This window comes from Eubalaena glacialis, chromosome 3 (genome assembly GCF_028564815.1).
Source record: "Eubalaena glacialis isolate mEubGla1 chromosome 3, mEubGla1.1.hap2.+ XY, whole genome shotgun sequence".
NCBI classification, from domain to species: Eukaryota; Metazoa; Chordata; class Mammalia; order Artiodactyla; family Balaenidae; genus Eubalaena; species Eubalaena glacialis.
In genome coordinates this window covers 47,029,124-47,050,534 of record NC_083718.1, presented here as the reverse complement: position 1 = coordinate 47,050,534, position 21,411 = coordinate 47,029,124, and the positions used below count along the sequence as shown (strand labels likewise).

Sequence of the window (21,411 nt, the reverse complement as noted above, 5' to 3'; positions counted from 1 at the left end):
TGTGTTTTCTCTTCTCTCCTCCTGCTTTCATTTAAAGAGTCTTAGCAGTCTGTCTAGGATCATGAATGTCTCAGTCAAGAAATGTTGCAGATGGACGTAGAAGGGATATTCTTATGGAGAAGACAAATATGACCATAAACATAACACAGTTAATTTTCCTTTTGTTAAATTGTTGGGACAAGTAGGCATTAGATATATTCAGGCATCAGATTTTTTTTCTTTTCTTTCTTTTTTTTTTTTTTTGGCTGTGCTGCACAGCTTGTGGGATCTTAGTTCCCCAACCAGAGATTGAACCCATACCCTCAGAAGGGAAAGCACAGAGTCCTAACCACTGGACTGCCAGGGAATTCCGAGGCATCAGATATTTTAAAATGTAAAATGTTTAGGGATCTGCCAGTTGAGAAGCCAGCTTTTTCCCAAACATTTTCTGTCATGAGATGGCACACATGGGAATAGGAAGCCCATTCCATCTTTGAATCTTTCCATTTGTTAGATTGGAAACTAAATATTGAGCTCAAACTCAGCTCAAACTTCATATTGAGCTGTATCCTTGTTCTTTTAATTTCCATTCTTCCTTGGTACTTTTGCCCTTTGGAGATAAAAACAGTAAATCTAGTCTCATTTTAATAGCAGCTTTCATGTATTTCTTTAAAACAAGCAGACTGTGTTTTACCCATGTCTCATTTTTCTAACTAAATATCTGAAGAAGTGACCTCATTCAATATAAAATGTTTTCCAAGACCTCTTTGGGAAAGACTCCATTTGAAAGTGGAAATGAGGATGTGCTGGGATGTGGTCTGAGCAGTGCTTTCATTGATAGAATGCACAGCAATTACATTAATTGTTTAGAAGCCAATTATCTTTTCGACTTAAAACTGAACTACAGTTCATCTGGGCATGTATAATTCCATTTGTACTAGGATTCTTGATTATTTTATTAACTTCAAAGCAATATTTCTGTTCATAGAATTCCATACACAGGAACTGCTGTCTGGGTGGGACCAGCCCATGATTTTATCGCTAGTAGCAATGAAATTTTTTTTTAATTTAATTTAATTTTTTATACAGCAGGTTCTTATTTGTTATCTATTTTATACATATTAGTGTATATATGTCAATCCCAATCTCCCAATTCATCACACCATCATCCCCCCCGCCACTTTCCCCCCTTGGTGTCCATACGTTTCTTCTCTACATCTGTGTCTCTATGTCTGCCTTGCAAACAGGTTCATCTGCACCATTTTTCTGGATTCCACATATATGCATTAATATACAATATTTGTTTTTCTTTTTCTGACTTACTTCACTCTGTATGACAAGTCCAACCACATCTCTACAAATGACCAATATCGTTCCTTTTTATGGCTGAGTAATATTCCATTGTATATATGTACCACATCTTCTTTATCCATTCATCTGTCGATGGGCATTTAGGTTGCTTCCATGACCTGCCTATTGTAAATAGTGCTGCAATGAACATTGGGGTGCATGTGTCTTTTTGAATTATGGTTTTCTCTGGGTATATGCCCAGTAGTGGGATTGCTGGGTCATAAGGTAATTCTATTTTTAGTTTTTTAAGGAACCTCCTTACTGTTCTCCATAGTGGCTGTATCAACTTACATTCCCACCAGACAGTGCAAGAGGGTTCCCTTTTTCCACACCCTCTCCAGCATTTGTTGTTTGTAGATTTTTTGATGATGCCCATTCTAACCAGTGTGAGGTGATACCTCATTGTCGTTTTGATTTGCATTTCTCTAATAATGGGTGATGTTGAGCAGCTTTTCATGTGCCTCTTGGACATCTGTATGTCTTGTTTGCAGAAGTGTCCATTTAGGTCTTCTGCCCATTTATTGATTGGGTTGTTTGGTTTTTTTTAATATTGAGCTGCATGAGCTGTTTATATATTTTGGAGATTAATCCTTCGTCCATTGATTCATTTGCAAATATTTTCTCCCATTCTGAGGGTGGTCTTTTCATCTTGTTTATGGTTTCCTTTGCTGTGCAAAAGCTTTCAAGTTTCATTAGGTCCCATTTGCTTATTTTTGTTTTTATTTCCATTACCCTAGGAGGTGGGTCACAAAAGATCTTGCTGTGATTTATGTCAGACTGTTCTTCCTATGTTTTCCTCTAAGAGTTTTATAGTGTCTGGTCTTACATTTAGGTCTTTAATCCATTTTGAGTTTATTTTTGTGTAAGGTGTTACGGAGCGTTCTAATTTCATTCTTTTATGTGTAGCTGCCCAGTTTTATCAGCACCACTTATTGAAGACACTGTCTTTTCTCCATTGTATATCCTTGCCTCCTTTGTCATAGATTAGTTGACCATAGGTGTGTGGGTTTATCTTTGGGTTTTCTATCCTGTTCCACTGATCTATATTTCTGTTTTTGTGCCAGTACCATATTGTCTTCATTACTGTAGCTTTGTAGTATAGTCTGAAGTCAGGGAGCCTGATTCCTCCAGCTCCGTTTTTTTCCCCTCAAGATTGCTTTGGCTATTTGGGGTCTTTTGTGTCTCCATACAAATTTTAAGACTTTTTGTTCTAGTTCTGTAAAAAATGCCATTGGTAATTTGATAGGGATTGCATTGAATCGGTTGATTGCTTTGGGTAGTATAGTCATTTTCACAGTATTGACTCTTCCAATCCAAGAACATGGTATAGCTCTCCATCTGTTTGTGTCATCTATGATTTCTTTCATCAGTGTCTCATAGTCTTCTGAGTACAGATCTTTTACCTCCTTAGGTAGGTTTATTTCTAGGTATTTTATTCGTTTTGTTGCAATGGTAAATGGGAGTGTTTCCTTAATTTCTCTTTCTGATCTTTCATTGTTAGTGTATAGGAATGCAAGAGATTTCTGTACATTAATTTTGTATCCTGCAACTTTACCAAATTCGTTTATTAGCTCTGTAGCTTTCTGGAGGCATCTTTAGGATTCTCTATGTATAGTATCATGTCATCTGCAAACAGTGACGGTTTTACTTCTACTTTTCCAATTTGTATTCCTTTTATTATTTTTTCTTCTCTAATTACTGTAGCTAGGACTTCCAAAACTATGTTGAATAATGGTGACGAGTGTCAACATCCTTGTCTCGTTCCTGATCTTATAGGAAATGCATTCTGTTTTTCACCATTGAAAATGATGTTTGCTGTGGGTTTGTCATATATGGCCTTTATTATGTTGAGGTAGGTTCCCTCTGTGCCCACTTTCAGGAGAATTTTTATCATAAATGGGTGTTGAATTTTGTCAAAAGCTTTTTCTGCATCTATTGAGATGATCATATGGTTTTTATTCTTCAATATGTTAGTATAGTGTATCACATTGATTAATTTGTGTATATTGAAGAATCCTTGCATCCCTGGGATAAATCCCACTTGATCATGGTGTATGATCCTTTAAATGTGTTGTTGGAGTCTGTTTGCTAGTATTTTGTTGAGGAGTTTTGCATCTATATTCATCAGTGATATTGGTCTGTAATTTTCTTTCTTTGTAGTATCTTTGTCTGGTTTTGGTATCAGGGTGATGCTGACCTTGTAGAATGAGTTTAGGAGTGTTCTTTCCTCTGCAATTTTTTGGAAGAGCTTGAGAAGAATGGATGTTAGCTATTCTCTAAATGTTTGATAGAATTCACCTGTGAAGCCATCTGGTCCGGGACTTTTGTTTGTTGGAAGATATTTAATCCTAGTTTCAATTTCATTACTTTTGATTGGTCTGTTCATATTTTCTATTTCTTCCTGGTTCAGTCTTAGAAGGTTATACCTTTCGAAGAATTTGTCCATTTCTTCCAGGTTGTCCAATTTATTGGCATAGAGTCACTTGTAGTAGTCTCTTAGGATGCTTTGTATTTCTGTGGTGTCCATTGTAACTTCTACTTTTTCCTTTCTAATTTTATTGATTTGAGTCCTCTCCCTCTTTATCTTGATGAGTCTGGCTAAAGGTTTATCAATTTTGTTTATCTCTTCAAAGAAGCAGCTTTTAGTTTTATTGATCTATTGTTTTCTTTGTTTCTGTTTCATTTATTTCTGCTCTGATATTTATGATTTCTTTCCTTCTACTAACTTTGGGTTTTGTTTGTTCTTCTTTGTCTAGTTCCTTAACGTGTAAGGTTAGATTGTTTATTTGTGATTTTTCTTGTTTCTTCAGGTAGGATTGTGTTGCTATAAACTTCCCTCTTAGAACTGCTTTTGCTGCATCCCATAGGTTTTGGATCATCTTGTTTTCATTGTCATTTGTCACTAGGTATTTTCTGATTTCCTCTTTGATGTCTTCAGTGATCTCTTGGTTATTTACTAACATATTGTTTAGCCTCCATGTGTTTGTGTTTTTTACGTGTTTTTCTCTGTAATTCATTTCTAATCTCATAGCATTGTGGTCAGAAAAGATGCTTGATATGATTTCAATTTTCTTAAATTTACTGAGGCTTGATTTGTGACCCAAGATGCGATCTATCCCGGAGAATGTTCCGTACCCGCTTGAGATGAAACTGTAATCTGCAGTTTTTGGATGGAATGTCCTATAAATATCAATTAAATATACCTGGTCTATTGTGTCATTTAAAGCTTGTGTTTCCTTATTAATTTTCTGTCTGGTGATCTGTCCATTGGTGTAAGTGAGGTGTTAAAGTCCCCCACTATTATTGTGTTACTGTCGATTTCCTCTTTTAGAGCTGTTAGCATTTGCCTTATGTATTGAGGCACTCCTATGTTGGGTGCATATATATTTATAATTGTTATATCTTCTTCTTGGATTGATCCCTTGGTCATTATGTAGTGTCCTTCCTTGTCTCTTGTAACATTTTTATTTTAAAGTCTATTTTATCTGATATGAGTATTGCTACTAGAGCTTTCTTTTGATTTCCAATTGCATGGAATATCTTTTCCATCCCTTCACTTTCAGTCTGTATGTGTCCCTAGGTCTGAAGTGGGTCTCTTGTAGACAGCATATATATGGGTCTTGTTTTTGTATCCATTCAGTAAGCCTGTGTCTTTTGGTTGGAGCATTTAATCCATTCATATTTAAGGTGATTATTGATATGTATGTTCCTATTACCATTTTCTTAATTGTTTTGGGTTTGTTTTTTGTAGGTCCTTTTCTTCTCTTATGTTTCCCACTTAGAGAAGTTCCTTTAGCATTTGTTCTAGAGCTGGTTTGGTGGTGCTGAATTCTCTTAGCTTTTACTTGTCTGTGAAGCTTTTGATTTCTCCATCAAATCTGAATGAGATCCATGCTGGGTAGAGTAATCTTGGTTGTAGGTTCTTCCCTTTCATCACTTTAAATATATCATGCCACTCCCTTCTGGCTTGTAGAGTTTCTGCTGAGAAATCAGCTGTTAACCTTTTGGGAGTTCCCTTGTATGTTATTTGTCATTTTTCCCTTGTTGCTTTTAATAATTTTTCTTTGTTTTTAATTCTTGTCAACGTGATTACTATGTGTCTCGGCCTGTTTCTCCTTGGGTTTATCCTGCCTGGGACTCTCTGTGCTTCCTGGACTTGGGTGGCTATTTCCTTTCCCATGTTAGGGAAGTTTTCGACTATAATCTCTTCAAATATTTTCCCAGGCCCTTTCTCTCTCTCTTCTCCTCTGGGACCCCTATAATGTGAATGTTGGTGCGTTTAATGTTGTCCCAGAGGTCTCTTAGTCTGTCTTCATTTCTTTTCATTCTTTTTTCTTTATTCTGTTCCGTGGCAGTGATTTCCACCATTCTGTCTTCCAGGTCAGCTATCTGTTCTTCTGCCTCAGTTATTCTACTATTGATTCCATCTAGTGTATTTTTCATTTCAGTTATTGTATTGTTCATCTCTGTTTGTTTCTTCTTTAATTCTTCTAAGTGTTTTTCCTTTAATCCTTCTAGGTCTTTGTTAAACATTTCTTGCATCTTCTCAGTCTTTGCCTCCATTCTTTTTCTGAGGTCCTGGGTCATCTTCACTATCATTATTCTGAATTCTTTTTCTGGGAGGTTGCCTAGCTCCACTTCATTTAGTTGTTTATCTGGGGTTGTATCTTGTTCTCTCATAGTCCTCTACCTTTACATTTTGTCTGTCTTTCTGTGAATGTGGTTTTTGTTCCACATGCTGTAGTACCATAGTTCTTCTTTCTGCTCTCTGCCCTCTGGAGGATGAGGCTATCTAAGAGGCTTGTGCAAGCTTCGTGATGGGAGGGACTGGTGGTGGGTAGAGCTGGGTGTTGCTCTGGTTGGCAGAGCTCAGTAAAACTTTAATCTGCTTTTCTGCTGATGACTGGGGTGAGTTCCCTCTCTGTTGGTTGTTTGGCCTGAGGCGACTCAGTGCGGGAGGCTACAGGCTCTTTGGTGGGGCTAATGGCAGACTCCGGCAGGGCTTATGCCAAGGAGTACTTCCCAGAACTTCTGCTGCCAGTGTCCTTGTCCCCGCGGTGAGCCAGAGACACCCCCCACCTCTGCAGGAGATCCTCCAACACTAGTAGGTAGGTCTGGTTCAGTCTCCTATGGAGTTACTGCTCCTTCCCCCTGGGTCCTGATGCACACAGTACTTTGTGTTTGCCCTCCAAGAGTGGAGTCTCTGTTTCCCCCAGTCCTGTCGACGTCCTGCAATCAAATCCCACTACCCTTCAAAGTCTGATTCTCTGGGAATTCCTCCTCCTGTTGCCAGACCCCCAGGTTGGGAAGACTGACGTGGGGCTCAGACCCTTTACTCCAGTGGGTGGACTTCTGTGGTATAATTGTTCTCCAGTTTGTGAGTCCCCCACCCAGTGGTTATGGGATTTGATTTTATTGTGATTGCACCCCTCTTACCATCTCATTGTGGCTTCTCCATTGTCTTTGGATGTGGGGTATCTTTTTTGTTGAGTTCCAGTGTCTTCCTGTCAATGATTGTTCAGCAGTTAGTTGGGATTCTGGTCCGCTTGCAAGAGGGAGTGAGCACATGTCCTTCTATTCCGGCATCTTGAACCAATCTCCCAGTGAGATATTTCTTGACAGGAAAAGATGCCTGATGTGCTCCCGCTCCACACACACATGCACAGTAATTCAACGGATACTTATTGATTGTATGTTGTATGCCAAATACTGTGCAATGAACTTGTAATAGAGACCTATTTAAGACAGAGCTTATGACTTAGTGGGAAAGGCAAATTTTTGTACAGTTAATTTCCATACCTTTTTCTTACTAATAAAATTCAGTACTAAGAATTATCCATGAACTTATTTTAACATTTTGTAAAGCTCCTTCTAGTTTGTTTTTTTTCATCCCCTGAAACCAAAAAAGAAAAAGCCAATAATCTATAGCATTTTATGTTGGCTCAAAAAATGTCCTCTTCCCATTTTAAGAGGCATATTCTGTTCTATTTGAAGGTATTCAACAGGTTCATTCTAGCTATATTCTTATGGTAACTGATGTAATAAAAATAATAGCACCATCTTACACTTGTGCAGCAAACTTCGAAACATTTTCTCATTTGGTTCTCGCAACAATCTAAAGTTACATTATTCATAACTAATGGCAGGGATAGTATTGAGAAGGCCTTTCTATACAACAGATTTATAGCCTCTGGAAAGACATCTTTTAATACCCCTTTTCTCTGTGGATATTACTCATTCTTTTTTTCATTAAACCCAAATTGGCCCACTGACAGGATGGATTCCTCCCATAAGTTTGGTTGGTTCATATAGTGTTGAAAAAATAAAACCTGAGCCCCACATCCCATTTGTAGATGTTTCTTAAGCTGACCACAGTTGGTTGGCCCCTGGGTCCTGCTGTCCACCTTGGATAGGCATTCTGTCTTCAGTTTACTATAGCCTGCACTTGTCACAAATGCACAGGTGTTAATTTTCACCCAGGTTTTCTTTAACTTTGACCTCTGATTTTGAGGCCCAGGGACAGCCCCAGAATAATGATACACATCTTCATAGTTTTTAGATCTCAGGAAGTTTTTACGAGTTTTGAGTAATGATTTTGGTATGCACTGCTTCTTTTTAATGAAGAAGGAAAACAACCATGCCAAGACAATTCTTATGCTTGTTAAAATGATGTATAGCAGGGTCCCCAACCCCTGGGCCACGGACCAGTACCAGTCTGTGGCCTGTTAGGAACCAGGCCGCACAGCAGGAGACGAGCTGCAGGCGAGTGAGCAAAGCTTCATCTGTATTTACAGCTGCTCCCCATCACTCGCATTACTGCCTGAGCTCCGTCTCCTATCAGCATTATGGTGAGTTGTGTAATTATTTCATTATATATTACAATGTAATAATAATGGAAATAAAATGCACAGTAAATGTAATGCACTTGAATCATCCTTAAACCATCCCCCCCTGCCAATCTGTGGAAAAATTGTCTTCCATAAAACCAGTCCCTGGTGCCAAGAACGTTGGGGATCGCTGATGTATAGGATTTCCCTGGCAGTCCAGTGGTTAAGACTCTGTGCTTCCACTGCAGAGGGAACAGGTTCAATCCCTGGTTGGGAAATTAAGATCTCACATGCCGCATGGCGCAAATGATGTATAAAGTAGGCTTATCTCATGAAAAATAGCAAAAAATTATTTATTGAGATACACCTGTAATTTAGGGTCTTCATGGAGCTATGTTACTTTTATTTTTAGTATATTTTTAGGTTAAAAATAATCTGTCACTCAAAAATTATTTTGACTTTGTTTGCATTATATATAATACACTTCCATTTTATGACCCTAATCTGACTAATATATCTATACTAGGTCACTGAAATGATTCTGGAAATGTCTCTTGAAGTTTGGTAAGTCCATTTATTTCGTTGGATGGAAAATATTATGAGTGATCCACTGACTGATTTTAATTGTTAAAGAGTGCACTTTTAATATATGAAATAACTCTGACACCTTTGAGTATTAAAAATGCATTAAATGTACTTTGGTTTTCTTTAGCTCTCTCCTAATAACTACAGCATTAAAAAAAAAAAAACAACTAATATTCTTTGCTTAGTTTTCCAGTAGTTTGGTAGTTAAATCATAAATGTCAGAAGAAGAGCCTTTAGAAGGGGCTCTTCCTCAAGTTAAATATATATTCCCATAGAAATAAATACAGCTATTGAAGCCTATTTTCATTGCTGATTCAGATAGGTATTAAAAAGTATGACAGTGAACATACACAGGAAACTATAAGAGGAAAAACTGAAAATTGAGACTGTCTTTGTTCATAATGATCATCAGGAAAGCAAATGGTTAAGTTCCATGATGTGTGTTGCTCTTTCAAAGTGGTCTCCATAAATGAATGTTGGATATTCATTTATTTATTTTCATATGGTGAGTCTTAGGGGAGTCAGGCCTGCCTTGAGAATTAGCTCATCTCTGACCTCATGCTGAGGTTGATAGATCCCACCTCCCTCAACCTCTCTGCATCTCTTTGAACTTCCCTGTTGAAGTGGGTGTTTTTATTTTTTTAATTAATTAATTAATTTATTTTTGGCTGTGTTGGGTCTTCGTTTCTGTGCGAGGGCTTTCTCTAGTTGCGGCAAACGGGGGCCGCTCTTCATCGCGGTGCGCGGGCCTTTCACTGTCGTGGCCTCTCTTGTTGCGGGGCACAGGCTCCAGATGCGCAGGCTCAGTAGTTGTGGCTCACGGGCCCAGCTCCTCCGCGGCACATGAGATCTTCCCAGACCAGGGCTCGAACCCGTGTTCCCTGCATTGGCAGGCAGATTCTCAACCACTGCGCCACCAGGGAAGCCCTGAAGTGGGTTTTACCAGAGTTACTAGTACACATTTTATTTACACGAACATCACAAAATTAGTGTAGCATTCTCATTTCTTATGATTTGCTAAATGAATGATGACGGATACATTGACATTGGGTTTAGGTATTTCTTCTCTAATTTTGATCCCCAGAAAATGTTGGTTCAACTTAAAAACTTATTACATAAATTACTGCTATCATTCAATATATGTCAGCATGTATCAAAGGACAGTCCAACTTTTTAGTTGTGTTATTTTCAATTACATCGATTCTTGCTTACAAGTGGTATATTTTGGCATGAGATTAGAAATATTTTTGTTACTTGACTATGAAAGTAATGCCATTTGTTTTAATGGGAAATGATCTCCACTGTTGTAATTAGGACAATATTATGCTTTAATAAAGCAGAGTTATCAAAAAAATGTAGGGAAAAAAACCTCAGCTAAATGTATACATAGGTCCAGAAGCAATTTACTATATATTTACAGTGAACTTTAATCAAACTCTATTTTTATATATTAATTTGTCTTGACTCTAAAATGAAATGCTGGACTTCCCTCGTGGTGATTAAGAATCCGCCTACCAGAGTGAAGTAATTCAGAAAGAGAAAAACAAATACCATATGCTAACACATATATATGGATCTAAAAAAAAAAAAAAAAAAAGGTACTGATGAACCTAGTGGCAGGGCAGGAGTAAAGACATAGACATAGAGAATGGACTTGAGGACATGGCGGGGGAGGGGAGGGGGAAGCTGAGGCGAAGTGAGAGTAGCATCAACATATATACACTACCGAATGTACAATAGATAGCTAGTGGGAAGCAGCAGCATAGCACAGGGAGATCAGCTTGGTGCTTTGCGATGACCTAGAGGGGTGGGATAGGGAGGGTGGGAGGGAGGCTCAAGAGAGAGGGGATATGGGGATATATGTATGCACAGGGCTGATTCACTTTGTTGTACAACAGAAACTAACACAGTATGGTGAAGCAATTATACTCCAATAGAGATCTATTAAAAAAAAAAGAGAATCCACCTGCCAATGCAGGGGACATGGGTTCAATCCCTGGTCCGGGAAGATTCCCACATGCCATGGAGCAACTAAGCCCGTATGCCACAACTACTGAGCCCATGCGCCGCAGCTACTGAAGCCCGAGTGCCGAGAGCCTGTGCTCCGCAACAAAAGAAGCCGCTGCAATGAAAAGCCTGCACACTGTAATGAAACGTAGCCCCCGCTCACCGCAACTAGAGAAAGCCTGCGCACAGCAACGAAGACCCCAAGACAGCCAAAAATAAATAAATAAATAAAATAAAATAAATAAAATGAAATGTTCATTAAAGGAAAACTCAATTTTTCATGGAATGTCTTCCATTAAATATAACATAAAATCAGGAAAGTAATTAGAGAGTTAAAGATAGTACATAAAAGAAGACACACACAAGCCATACGTCTGTTACTATATTTATAAAATTGCTCAACATATTTTGAATTTTCTTTTAGATATTTTTGTACTGATATCTTCTAAACATCTATGTTCATTGCTTTATTTGTAGATCTTTTAAAAATCATGCTTCTCGTGCTTAATGTAGGATAATGATCAACATAGTACATTACAAGGAACATGAGTTCCAGAATGAGAGGCCCTGGATTTAAATACCTACTTGCTAATTTTGTTAACAGTTGAAAGATTTCTAATTACTTCTTTACTCATTTGTAAAATAAGAAAAGTACTTTATATCTATTGTGATGATATAGTGAGGTGTTCTTTCTAAAAAGCATGTATTATAGGAAACTTTTCCACATATATACACATGTCTGTGGTGGTACTGTTTGTAGTAGTTAAAAAGAATTGGACATAATGTCAATATTTACGGATACATAAATTGTGCGCTAATTATATAATGAAAACACTCCATAATAGTAAATATATTTGAATTAGTTCTACTTATAAACACAGATGAATCTCAAAAACAAAATGTTCAATGGAAAAAAATGTTTTGCAGACTACATACAGTTGATAGCATTTATACAAAAATTAAAAACCTGTAAAGTGACTCTATATATTATTTAGACCTAAATGTGTAATGTAAAATACAAGGCTACTGGGGACATTGGTTCATGATCTCTATTTTATATACAGTTCATCCCCAGACCTCCGATTTAGTATGGCTCTGTGTGATCAGGAGAAAGCCTTCCGACAACAGAGAAAAGAAAACATAAAGGAAAACATGAAGAAACTCCTGGGTCCAAAGAATAGTGAAGGCTTGTATTCTACACGTGATGTGAGTTGGAAATTTTTCAAATGTTATTGCAACTTAATAATAATTTTGTTTGTACTTTCTCCCAAATAATTCCACCCAAATGTGACAATATTGAGATTAAGCATTATTTCTCTATCTTTTTAAGATAAGGTAAGTGTTTCATAAACAGAAACTCTTTGAGGAAGATCATCACAAATGCTGCCCATATTTGGTAATATTTATCATATATAGATTTTAAAAGAGGAAAGGACTGATGCACACACAAGATGTTCATTTCATAAGTAACAAAAGTTTAACCTATAAAAGGATATAAAATGATCATTGAATTCATTTTAATACAGACTAAGATTAAACAATTGTGGGACTTATCGTTACTGAACAAGAACAAAATGTTATAAATCTTAATGACAACAATTAACAAAAAATTTTCTGAAAAGATGTGAATAGGGAGATAAAAAGAAATGTTTCAAATTATTACTATTTCATAGCAGGGAGTGAAAAGATATCATCCAAAATTGATCAACTAGTTAAAACAATAACCTCCACATTTTAATATTTTTCATAATCCTAATTATAGAGAGATGTTAAAATTGAAATATTTTCATCAACAAATATTGAAAGTACAATCCTTCAATTGTACTTTAATTTCTTTTTCTTCCCTTAAATTCCAGCAAAGTAAATGGCGTTTATTATTCAGTAACTTGTATTATACAATCCAGTTTTTGTCTATTTGTCTATTCATTTATCCCTTCACTCATGTATCTGTCTGTCTACCTATCTACCTATCTACCTAACTGTCCATTCATCCACCCATCCATCCATCCATAGGTCTATCCTTCTTTCTGAAATCTACAAAAATAAATTGCTGCCATAGTTAATAATACTGTATTATATATTTTAAAGTTGCTAAGAGAGTAGATATTAAAAGTCCTCATCACAAGAAAAAACTTTTGTAACCGTGTGTGGGGATAGATATTAACTAGACTTATTGTGGTGATCATTTCACAATACATACAAATATCAAATCATTATGTTGTACACCTGAAACTAATATAATGTATGTCAATTATACCTCAATAAAACAAAATTAAAAAAATAAATTGCTGCAATGATGCTCCTCAGATGATAATAATGAAATTTCTTCTTAGGGGCATATCAGGTAATTTTTTTTTTACTTATTTCTTTGAGCTTTTCTGTTAATTGAATATTTTAGATGAACATAATTTATTTTTAGAAAGATATTTTCATTAAATTTGTAAGTCAATATATATTTTATATCTATTTATAAGCATATATATTTACCCCCATACATGTACACACAGACCAGGGATTAAAGATTACTGTAGATTAAGGACAAAATGCCACTGGAAATGAGAAATAAATTCTGAGTAACGGGGCCAGATGGGTACCCCTGTCCCACATGTGATGGCACATTTCTAAATGTGTTTCTAGGTGGGTGTAGCAGGGGTCGAAAGCCAGTCTGGGCTTCTAGAGTGGCTTTTGGTACTATGGGAGCAAACTCTAAGGTAAGATATTGCTGATGGGGATTTTTGCTAAAAGGAAGCTTGGAGGAGAAGCAAAACCTCCACTGAAGCTTCTATTTTAAAAAAAGAGACTGCTCTTCAATCATGCATCTTTTGGTTGCTTACTGTCTCCGGCTAATGAGTCCTTGAAGACACATCCTTCTGTATGTATTACTGAGAAGTTTCTAGCTTCCTGGGAAGTCTTTTTGGGTGTTTTGTTTGTTTGTTTGTTTTTCTGTAGTAAACCTTCCATCAGCAATTCTACACCATCTTTTTGTCCCCATCCTTGTTTGGCATTGTTATGCCCTTGGAGCAGAGAAATGATATTTCAAGTTTTTTTGATTTCTGCCATTTCTCATCTGTTGAGACACTGTGCTGGGAACTTGAGGTGAATAAAACTGAAATGGTTAATACCAAACAGTCACTTTCCTTGGTGAGTTTAAAGCCTAGCTGAGGAGAAAGCCATTTCAGCAGATGAAACAGTGATAGAAATGGATACCTCTGTTAATTCATGGCCATCAACTTCATTTGGGAGACCCATCCTGACCGTCTCAGCGTTTCCCAGCCTAGTTGCTTTCCATTTATTTAAAGTGCTTTTTGTTTCACTCCCAGGTGCTGAGCCACCCTCTGCCTCCCTCACAGCTGATAGACTTGCCTCCTAATTAGAGAAATTAAAAGTCGTCAGGTGACAGATCTTTCATTTCTTGCCATAGGATTGACATGTTTCATAACCCGGGCTTACCCTTTGCCACTTCCCTCTGAGCTCAGTGGAGGAAACAGCGCCTTTTCTTTCCAGAGTCACATCATCTCAGATATGGATTGCAAACCCCTGTTAGGAGCCCCAACATAGCAACTGTCCTTTCCTCCCAGGGCTGCTCCCCACCTCTGTTGTCTGCCTCCATGTTTGTGTGAAATTTTCCTGCTCTAAACTCTGATATATATAGAGAAAAAAGGAACCCAAAAAATCCCCATGGAATGTACATTCCCTTCTCCTTTCCGCTCTGCTTCTCTCCTTATCTTCACAAACTTTTCCAGAGTTTCCTACACAATCTCATTCTACTTCCTTGCTTTCCTCAGGCTTCTGCCCTCATGACTCTACAGCAGCTGCTTTACTAGTCACAGGTACCAGCTAACAAATGCAAAAGATCTTCTGGCCCTGTGTTCCCTAATTCTGTAGCTGCAAATGACTCATGTTTTCCTACTATTTTAATCATTCGCTACCCTTCCCTTACCGTCTTCCGTTTATTTTCATCATGCCTCTCTGGTTCCCTTTACCAGCTCTTCTTCCTCTGTGCATTATTTAAATGTGAGTTCTTCAAGACTCAGCCTTAGCCCCTCTTAAGAATTTTCTCTCCCTTCCATGTGTCACCCAGCACATTTGGGCTAAGAACTTTCACACGTATATCAACAACCTAGAGTCTCTCTTCTGAGATTCACATCCGAATATCTATACCTCTTCTTTCTGATTCCTTCATTTGTATTCTTAACATCTCACACTCAGCACGTCTGAATCTGTACACAAAATCCTCTGGTCTCTATAGTTCTACCAACGCCTGTCCTCTTTCTTTCCACTTTCTGTTCACAGTGAATTCAGAGTGACCTTTTCAAGACACAAATCTGATTCCGTCCAAGCCAAGCTTAAAATCCTTCCACTGCTCTTAGGACTGGCCTCACAGCATCTCTCCAGGTTCATGTGTTGCTGGTTCATCTCAAATCTCCCACGCCCCCTCCTCTAAGTGCCTCTTGGTTCCAGGTCTCTGCAGAACCCTTCCCAGGTGGCGCTTTTGCATGCATTGTTGCTTCTCTCTGCCTAGGCCTTGCCCTCCCCTCCCTCCCTCCACCCCACCCCCTTTTCAGTTAACTAACAGCCTCCCATTCTTTTTTTTTTTTTAACATCTTTATTGGAGTATAATTGCTTTGCAATGGTGTGTTAGTTTCTGCTGTATAACAAAGTGAATCAGCTATAGTATGCATATATCCCCATATCCCCTCCCTCTTGCGTCTCCCTCCCACCCTCCCTATCCCACCCGTCTAGGTGGACACAAAGCACCCAGCTGATCTCCCTATGCTATGCCAGCCTCCCATTCTTGAACCAGTGCACATGTCACTTATTCAGACAGTCTTCCTCATCCATTCCTCCCTCCCTCCAGGTCCAAGTTAGGTCTCTCAGTCATGTTCTTTCATAGCACAAATATGCACTTGATCTTCTCCGCATTTCCCACAATCATACTTAAAAATATTTGTATATTAAAAAAAAATATTTGTATAGATACTCATTTAACGTCTTTTTTTCTCCATTAGAATATAATTTTCATGAGGACCAGGGCAGTGTCTGTGTTTTTCACCTTTATATTCCCAGCACCAGCTCAGCTCCCGACTCGTGGCAGAGCCTCGGGAAATCTTGTGTTGTGAGGGTCAGAGCACAAGTGTAGGCAGTGGCTTGGCATTTCAGCCAGGGGGTGGCTTCGCTAGAGAGGCATCAGGGGCTCACAACTGAGGAACACTTGCATCAGGTTGTTAGGGAGGAGACAGGTTGAGGAGAAGGCTTGGATGAAAAGATCCCAGTTTGAATGGTTGCATTAGAAAGTCTGTGGGGCATATTGGCGCAGATGTCCAGTAGCCTTTGGTCTTAGATTTTCCTTTTCGAAAGGAAAGTTTCTGCCTCACCTCCCAGGCCCTCCTCCTTTTGTGAAAAGGAATCTTTCTGGGAAAATGAAATTTGGCCTAATGTTCATACAGATTGGCTTTTCTGTAGCAGATGGAGAATGAGGTAATTATGCTTTTCTCTGGGCTAGTCTTCAAAAATATTAAACTCATGTTTCTGGAAGTCATTCCTCAAATTAAAACTTTTGATGTTGTTGTTTTGGATTTGGTCGAGCCATTTTTTTCTCTTGGCAGAAATCATCCGTTTAGATATATTCAGCACCGCCCATTCCCATAACACGAATATCGTTTTCCTATTTTGTGTTTCTCCTTGGCCAAGGGCCTCTTAAACTCCCATTTCCCTTGCTCCCTGCCGAGATCTTCACTTTCTTCACTTTCACTTTCAGTGCTGGCTGGTTGGCCTCCTGAAGGTAAGGAGGAGCGACACCTTGTCTAAGACGGAACAGCCCTACTCAATTCTCAGTGCAGAGGTGGTGCCTGTCTTGTTCCCAGTTTTCAACAAATGGTTTGCAGCATCCAGTTTAGGACATCAGTGTCAAATTAAAATGTTGAATGAACTTGGGCAGTAGGAATTTGGGCGCCTTGCTTCTTTCCTCTACTTCACTTGTAAAATGGAGACAATGTCTCATTCAGCTAAAAGGATGAGTACTAAGCAGCCCAAACAATGTGTAAGGCACATCTTAGTTACTCAATACGATAGTAGCTATTAAACCAACACATGGGTGTTGCTGTTACGTAACACCCCAGGGCAGTGTCAAATTCAATAAAACCTTAGCTTTCCTACTTGGATAATGAATTAGTTAAATAGTTAAGGTTTCTAGTAATCCAAGAGTTTCTTCTCTTAAGTACTAAGACTTTAAAAAAATTACTCTCAATAAAAAAAAAAAAAGTTTAAAATGTATTGATTTTAATCATTTGGATGGAAGTCGTTCTAAAAAACTTAATTCTTTGCCCAGACTGAACTGATTTAAGTGCTCTCATGTCTGTGGCCTTTGCAATCAACTGCCATTTCTCCATGCTCTATATATTCCCTTGAAGTAATTTCTTCAAATCACCCCTTTCTCTTTCAACTTTGTTGTTGTGGAATTAAAATCTGATAAGTAAGCTTGTTGTTAGAACAGTGTCTCTGATTAGTATAATTTCTCCATAAATAAAGGGCTAAGATCATTCCTATGAGTAAGATCTGTAACACTTTGTGCATGGGAATTTTTGACATATTAGGGTTATTTAGAGGCCTCTTCTTTTAAATTTTCTTGTTCCAAAATAGCTTTCGGTCAGATGTAGTTTCCAGATTACAGTCTCTTCTGTGAAGTGAAATGCTGCTTTACAGTTTTCATGTCCCCACGTAACTGACCATAAAGGGAGCAAAGCTGGTTGGGGAACTCAGATCTGGAATTAGAATAGCAGGGAAATGAGAGAAGGAAATTTTACTCCAACCTTCATCAAAGAATAAAGGAGGAAATGTTTCCTGTCAAGGCAGAATATAAGGAATATACAATTAGATAGCTTTGGATGAAAATAGAAGTATAAAGTGGTCCTTAAATAATATAATCTATTATATAGAGTGCTATTCTGTACTTAAGTTTGTCAGATAAATTAAGTGAAAAACTAGAGAAAAAAGAGACTGTCTAGTAACAGAGGGGGAGGCAAAGCAAAATAGTTTCTGCAGGAGGTAATAGAAATAGACCTTGAGTTGTCAATAAGAATTTTTATTCCTTTGTTTATTCTGTTTTCTTCATCTACAGTATTCTTCCTCTTGCTTCCACCTTCATTATGACAATGGCACTTTGCTGTGTCAATTCTTATTCCTTTTAGATTGTAAACATTTTTGGGCAAACAGTTTGAACTCCCCTTAGCTAGTTTTGAATGGGACCCAGAGCAAGGGAAGGCTCTCCAACAGGACTCAGTTACTGCATAAGCTGCTCTGCCCCTTGGGCCATATGACCATTCAGATCCATTGATGCTTGAAGTGTGTGTGGCAGATAGGGATGCTGTGGTAGGTGAATTGCAGCATAGGCACCTTTGGTGCTAGGCCTTACCATCCTCTGTGGATAACTACCGTCCTTTGAAAAATAGCTTTTGGCCTGCTTACTGGGCCATAGTAGAGATTGAATGCTTAACCATGGGTGACCAAGTTATCACGTGACCTGAGCTGACCATCATGTTATCTGACCCACCAAGCCATAAAATTGGGTGTGCACAGATGCACTCCATCATCAGATGGAAGTGGAGTATATGAAATTGGGCTGAACAGGCCCTGAAGATACAAATAAGTTCCATGAAGAAGTGGCCCAAATGTCCATGTTCCCCATTCCTGTTACACTGCCTTCTCTTTCCCATCCTCCACCCAGAGCCTCATGGGGGAGATCTCTATAATCAGTTGACAAAAGGAGAGAAAACTTGGGCCTTGTTAGAGGTGATTGTACACACTATTTAGGCACCACCTGAAAGAGGACAGCTGCAGGGCTCAGCAACGTGGTCTTCCATTCGCCAAGGCTGAGCTGGTTACAGCAGCTGCTGAGTACTCAATTGGCCAGCATCAGAGTCCCCAGTAACACTGAGTCCCCAATATAGCAGCATTCCTATGGGTCATCAGTCAGCTACCTGGTGGCAGATTGATTACACTGGACTTCTGCCATCCTGGAAGGGGCATGCTTTGTTTTTACCTGAATAAACACTTATTCTGGATGCAGATTTGCCTTCCCTGCACTCAAGGATTCTGCCAAAACTACCATCTATAGATATATAAAATGCCTTAGTCACAATATTCCACACAGCATTCTGATCAAGGAACTCACTTCACAGCGAATGAAGTATGGCAATGGAATTTACCAGCCTTACCATGTTCTCCACCATCATGAAGTAACTAGCTTGATAGAATGGTAGAATACCTTTTGAAGACTCAGTTATAGTGCGAGCTCTGTGGCAATATCCTGCAGGGCTGGAACACGGTTTTCCAGGAGGCTGTAAATGCTCTGACTCAGCATCCAATATTGGTGCTCTTTATCCCCAGGATTCATGGGTCCAAGAGTGGAAGTGGGAGTGGCACCACTCACTATTACCCCTAGTGACCCACTAGCAAAATATTTGTTTCCTGTCTGTGTGACCTTATAGTCTTCTGACTTAGAGGTCTTAGTTCTGAAGGAAGGAATGCTTCCACCAGAAGTGGAGCAATGATTCTACTGAACTGTAATTTAATACTGCTGCCTGACCTTTTTTGGCTCCTCATGCCTCTGAACCAACAGGCAAAGAAGGGAGCTACTCTCTTGGCTGGGGTGGTTGATTCTGACTATTAAAGGGAGATTGGACTACTCCTCTAAGGTGGAGGTAATGAAGAGTATGTCTGGAATACAAGAGATCCTCTGTGGTGTCTCATAGTATTATCATGCCATGAGTTAAGTCAATGGAAAACTATAAGAACCCAATCCAGGAAGGACTACTAATGACCCAGACCCTTCAGGAATGAAGGTTTGGTTACTCACCAGCTGAGGTGCTTGTTGAAGGCAAAGAAAATACAGAATGGATAGTGAAAGAAGGTAGTTATAAATACCAGCTATGACCAGATGACCAATTACAGAAATGAGACTGTATTTGCCATGAGTATTTCTTCCTTAGTTTGTTATGAATATGTTTGTGTGTGTGTGTGTGTGTGCATGTATACACAGAAATACAAAAACAGATTCATATTTAAGTTATGAAGTATCAATGAGAAGAATAAGCATTGTTTAAGGACTTTGTATCCTTTTCTGGGGAAAGGATTAGTGCATTTCCAGTTGTACACAGGATATCTGTATCATGTTAGCCAGGAGTATGACCTTGTTATTGTCTTTCTTTGGATATTAAGTATGGTTGAAGGAGATGTATATGGCTGCTGAGTTGAGAAGGGGTGGACTTGTGATGGTCAATTTGCATCAACTTGGAGGATGTTTTTTGATGCAATTAATATTTAAGTCAGTGAAATTTACGTAATCAGGTTGTCGTCTATAATGTGGGTGGGCCCCAATCTAATCAGTCAAAGGCCTGAGTAGAACAAAAAGACCAACCTCACCAAGCAAGAGGGAACTCTCCAGCAGACTACCCTTGGACTTCATCTGAGGCATCAGCTCTCCTGGGTCTCTGCCTGCTGGTGTTTGGACTAAAACTGCATTATTGACTCTCCAGAGTTTGGAGGCTGCTGTCCCATACTGCAAATTTCTACTTGTCATTCTTCACACCTGTGTGATCCAGTTCCATAGATAGATAGGTAGCCTACCTTCCTATGTATCTACCTACCTATTGGTTCCATTTCTCTGGAGAACCCTGACTAATACAGGAACCAGGGAGGCAAAAGTCTTTATATAATTGTCAGAACTTAAAATCTATGAAAACATTAAAAAAAATCCTTGAGCACTTTAGAATTTTCTTTTGTGAGGGAGGAAATTAATAATATCTGCAAGCCAATGCATGAAGATAATTTAATCAAAACACAGCGTCTTTGGTAAATAAAAATTCATTTCCTGTAATCGTATGAGAGAAGTATGAGAAATGTTCATTGATATCATTTATACACAAATATTGGTGCACTTAAGTCTAAATATAACCTAGAAACTCTTGGCAACTTTAATTTGTTTGATTTTTTTAGATTTAAAGCCCGGACTAACAGCTGCACCTTATAAGTCCTCAGTTATTCTTTGAAAGTTATTTCAGAATAACTATCACTATTAAAACATCCAAAGTTAGTCTATTTATTGCATAACATTGTGCTATCATCTGAAGTGATACATGAATCTGAAATGTAATTTAGCTAAATATCAAATGGTTTCTCTCAATAAAGATTACTCTTTTCTTTCTGAATAATGGGGAAAAGGAAAGAGTATGAATTATATGTCAGTGACACCTCAGCTCACATCCTGGTTATCAGCAATCTGGTTGTGAGCAAGGTATTATATGTGGGCACTCCATGCCTCCTCTTCTGAGATGTGAAAATAATAATGATTTTTGAGGGGTGAGAAGATTTTTTGTTTTTGAATTTTATTTATTTTTTATACAGCAGGTTCTTATTACTTATCTCTTTTATACATATTAGTGTATATATGTCAATCCCAATCTCCCAATGAGGGATGAGAGGATTAAATGAAATAAATTTTCTTCATAAGTCTAATTTCCCTTTCTTTTTTATAGTTAATAAAAATTTATAATTTTATAGTTTAATAATTCATATTCTGTATGAGTTATAGAATCTAGAATGCTACCAGTAGCAAAAAGCTTCAAATTCATTAATTCTACCCAATATTTTTACATATAAGTAAAGA

The 21,411-nt window shown here is 38.2% G+C and overlaps 1 protein-coding gene across 2 annotated transcripts in view; it reads left to right on the top strand.

The window, feature by feature from the left end:
* Nucleotides 1-21,411, top strand: part of PLA2G4A (phospholipase A2 group IVA) — a 164,623-nt gene that overhangs the window by 84,956 nt on the left and 58,256 nt on the right. For both annotated transcript variants that reach the window (XM_061185609.1, XM_061185608.1), the window contains exons 6-7: nucleotides 8,683-8,720; nucleotides 11,813-11,954. In XM_061185609.1, the coding sequence (XP_061041592.1) occupies nucleotides 8,683-8,720; nucleotides 11,813-11,954 (180 nt within the window). The remainder of the gene's footprint in view (nucleotides 1-8,682; nucleotides 8,721-11,812; nucleotides 11,955-21,411) is intronic.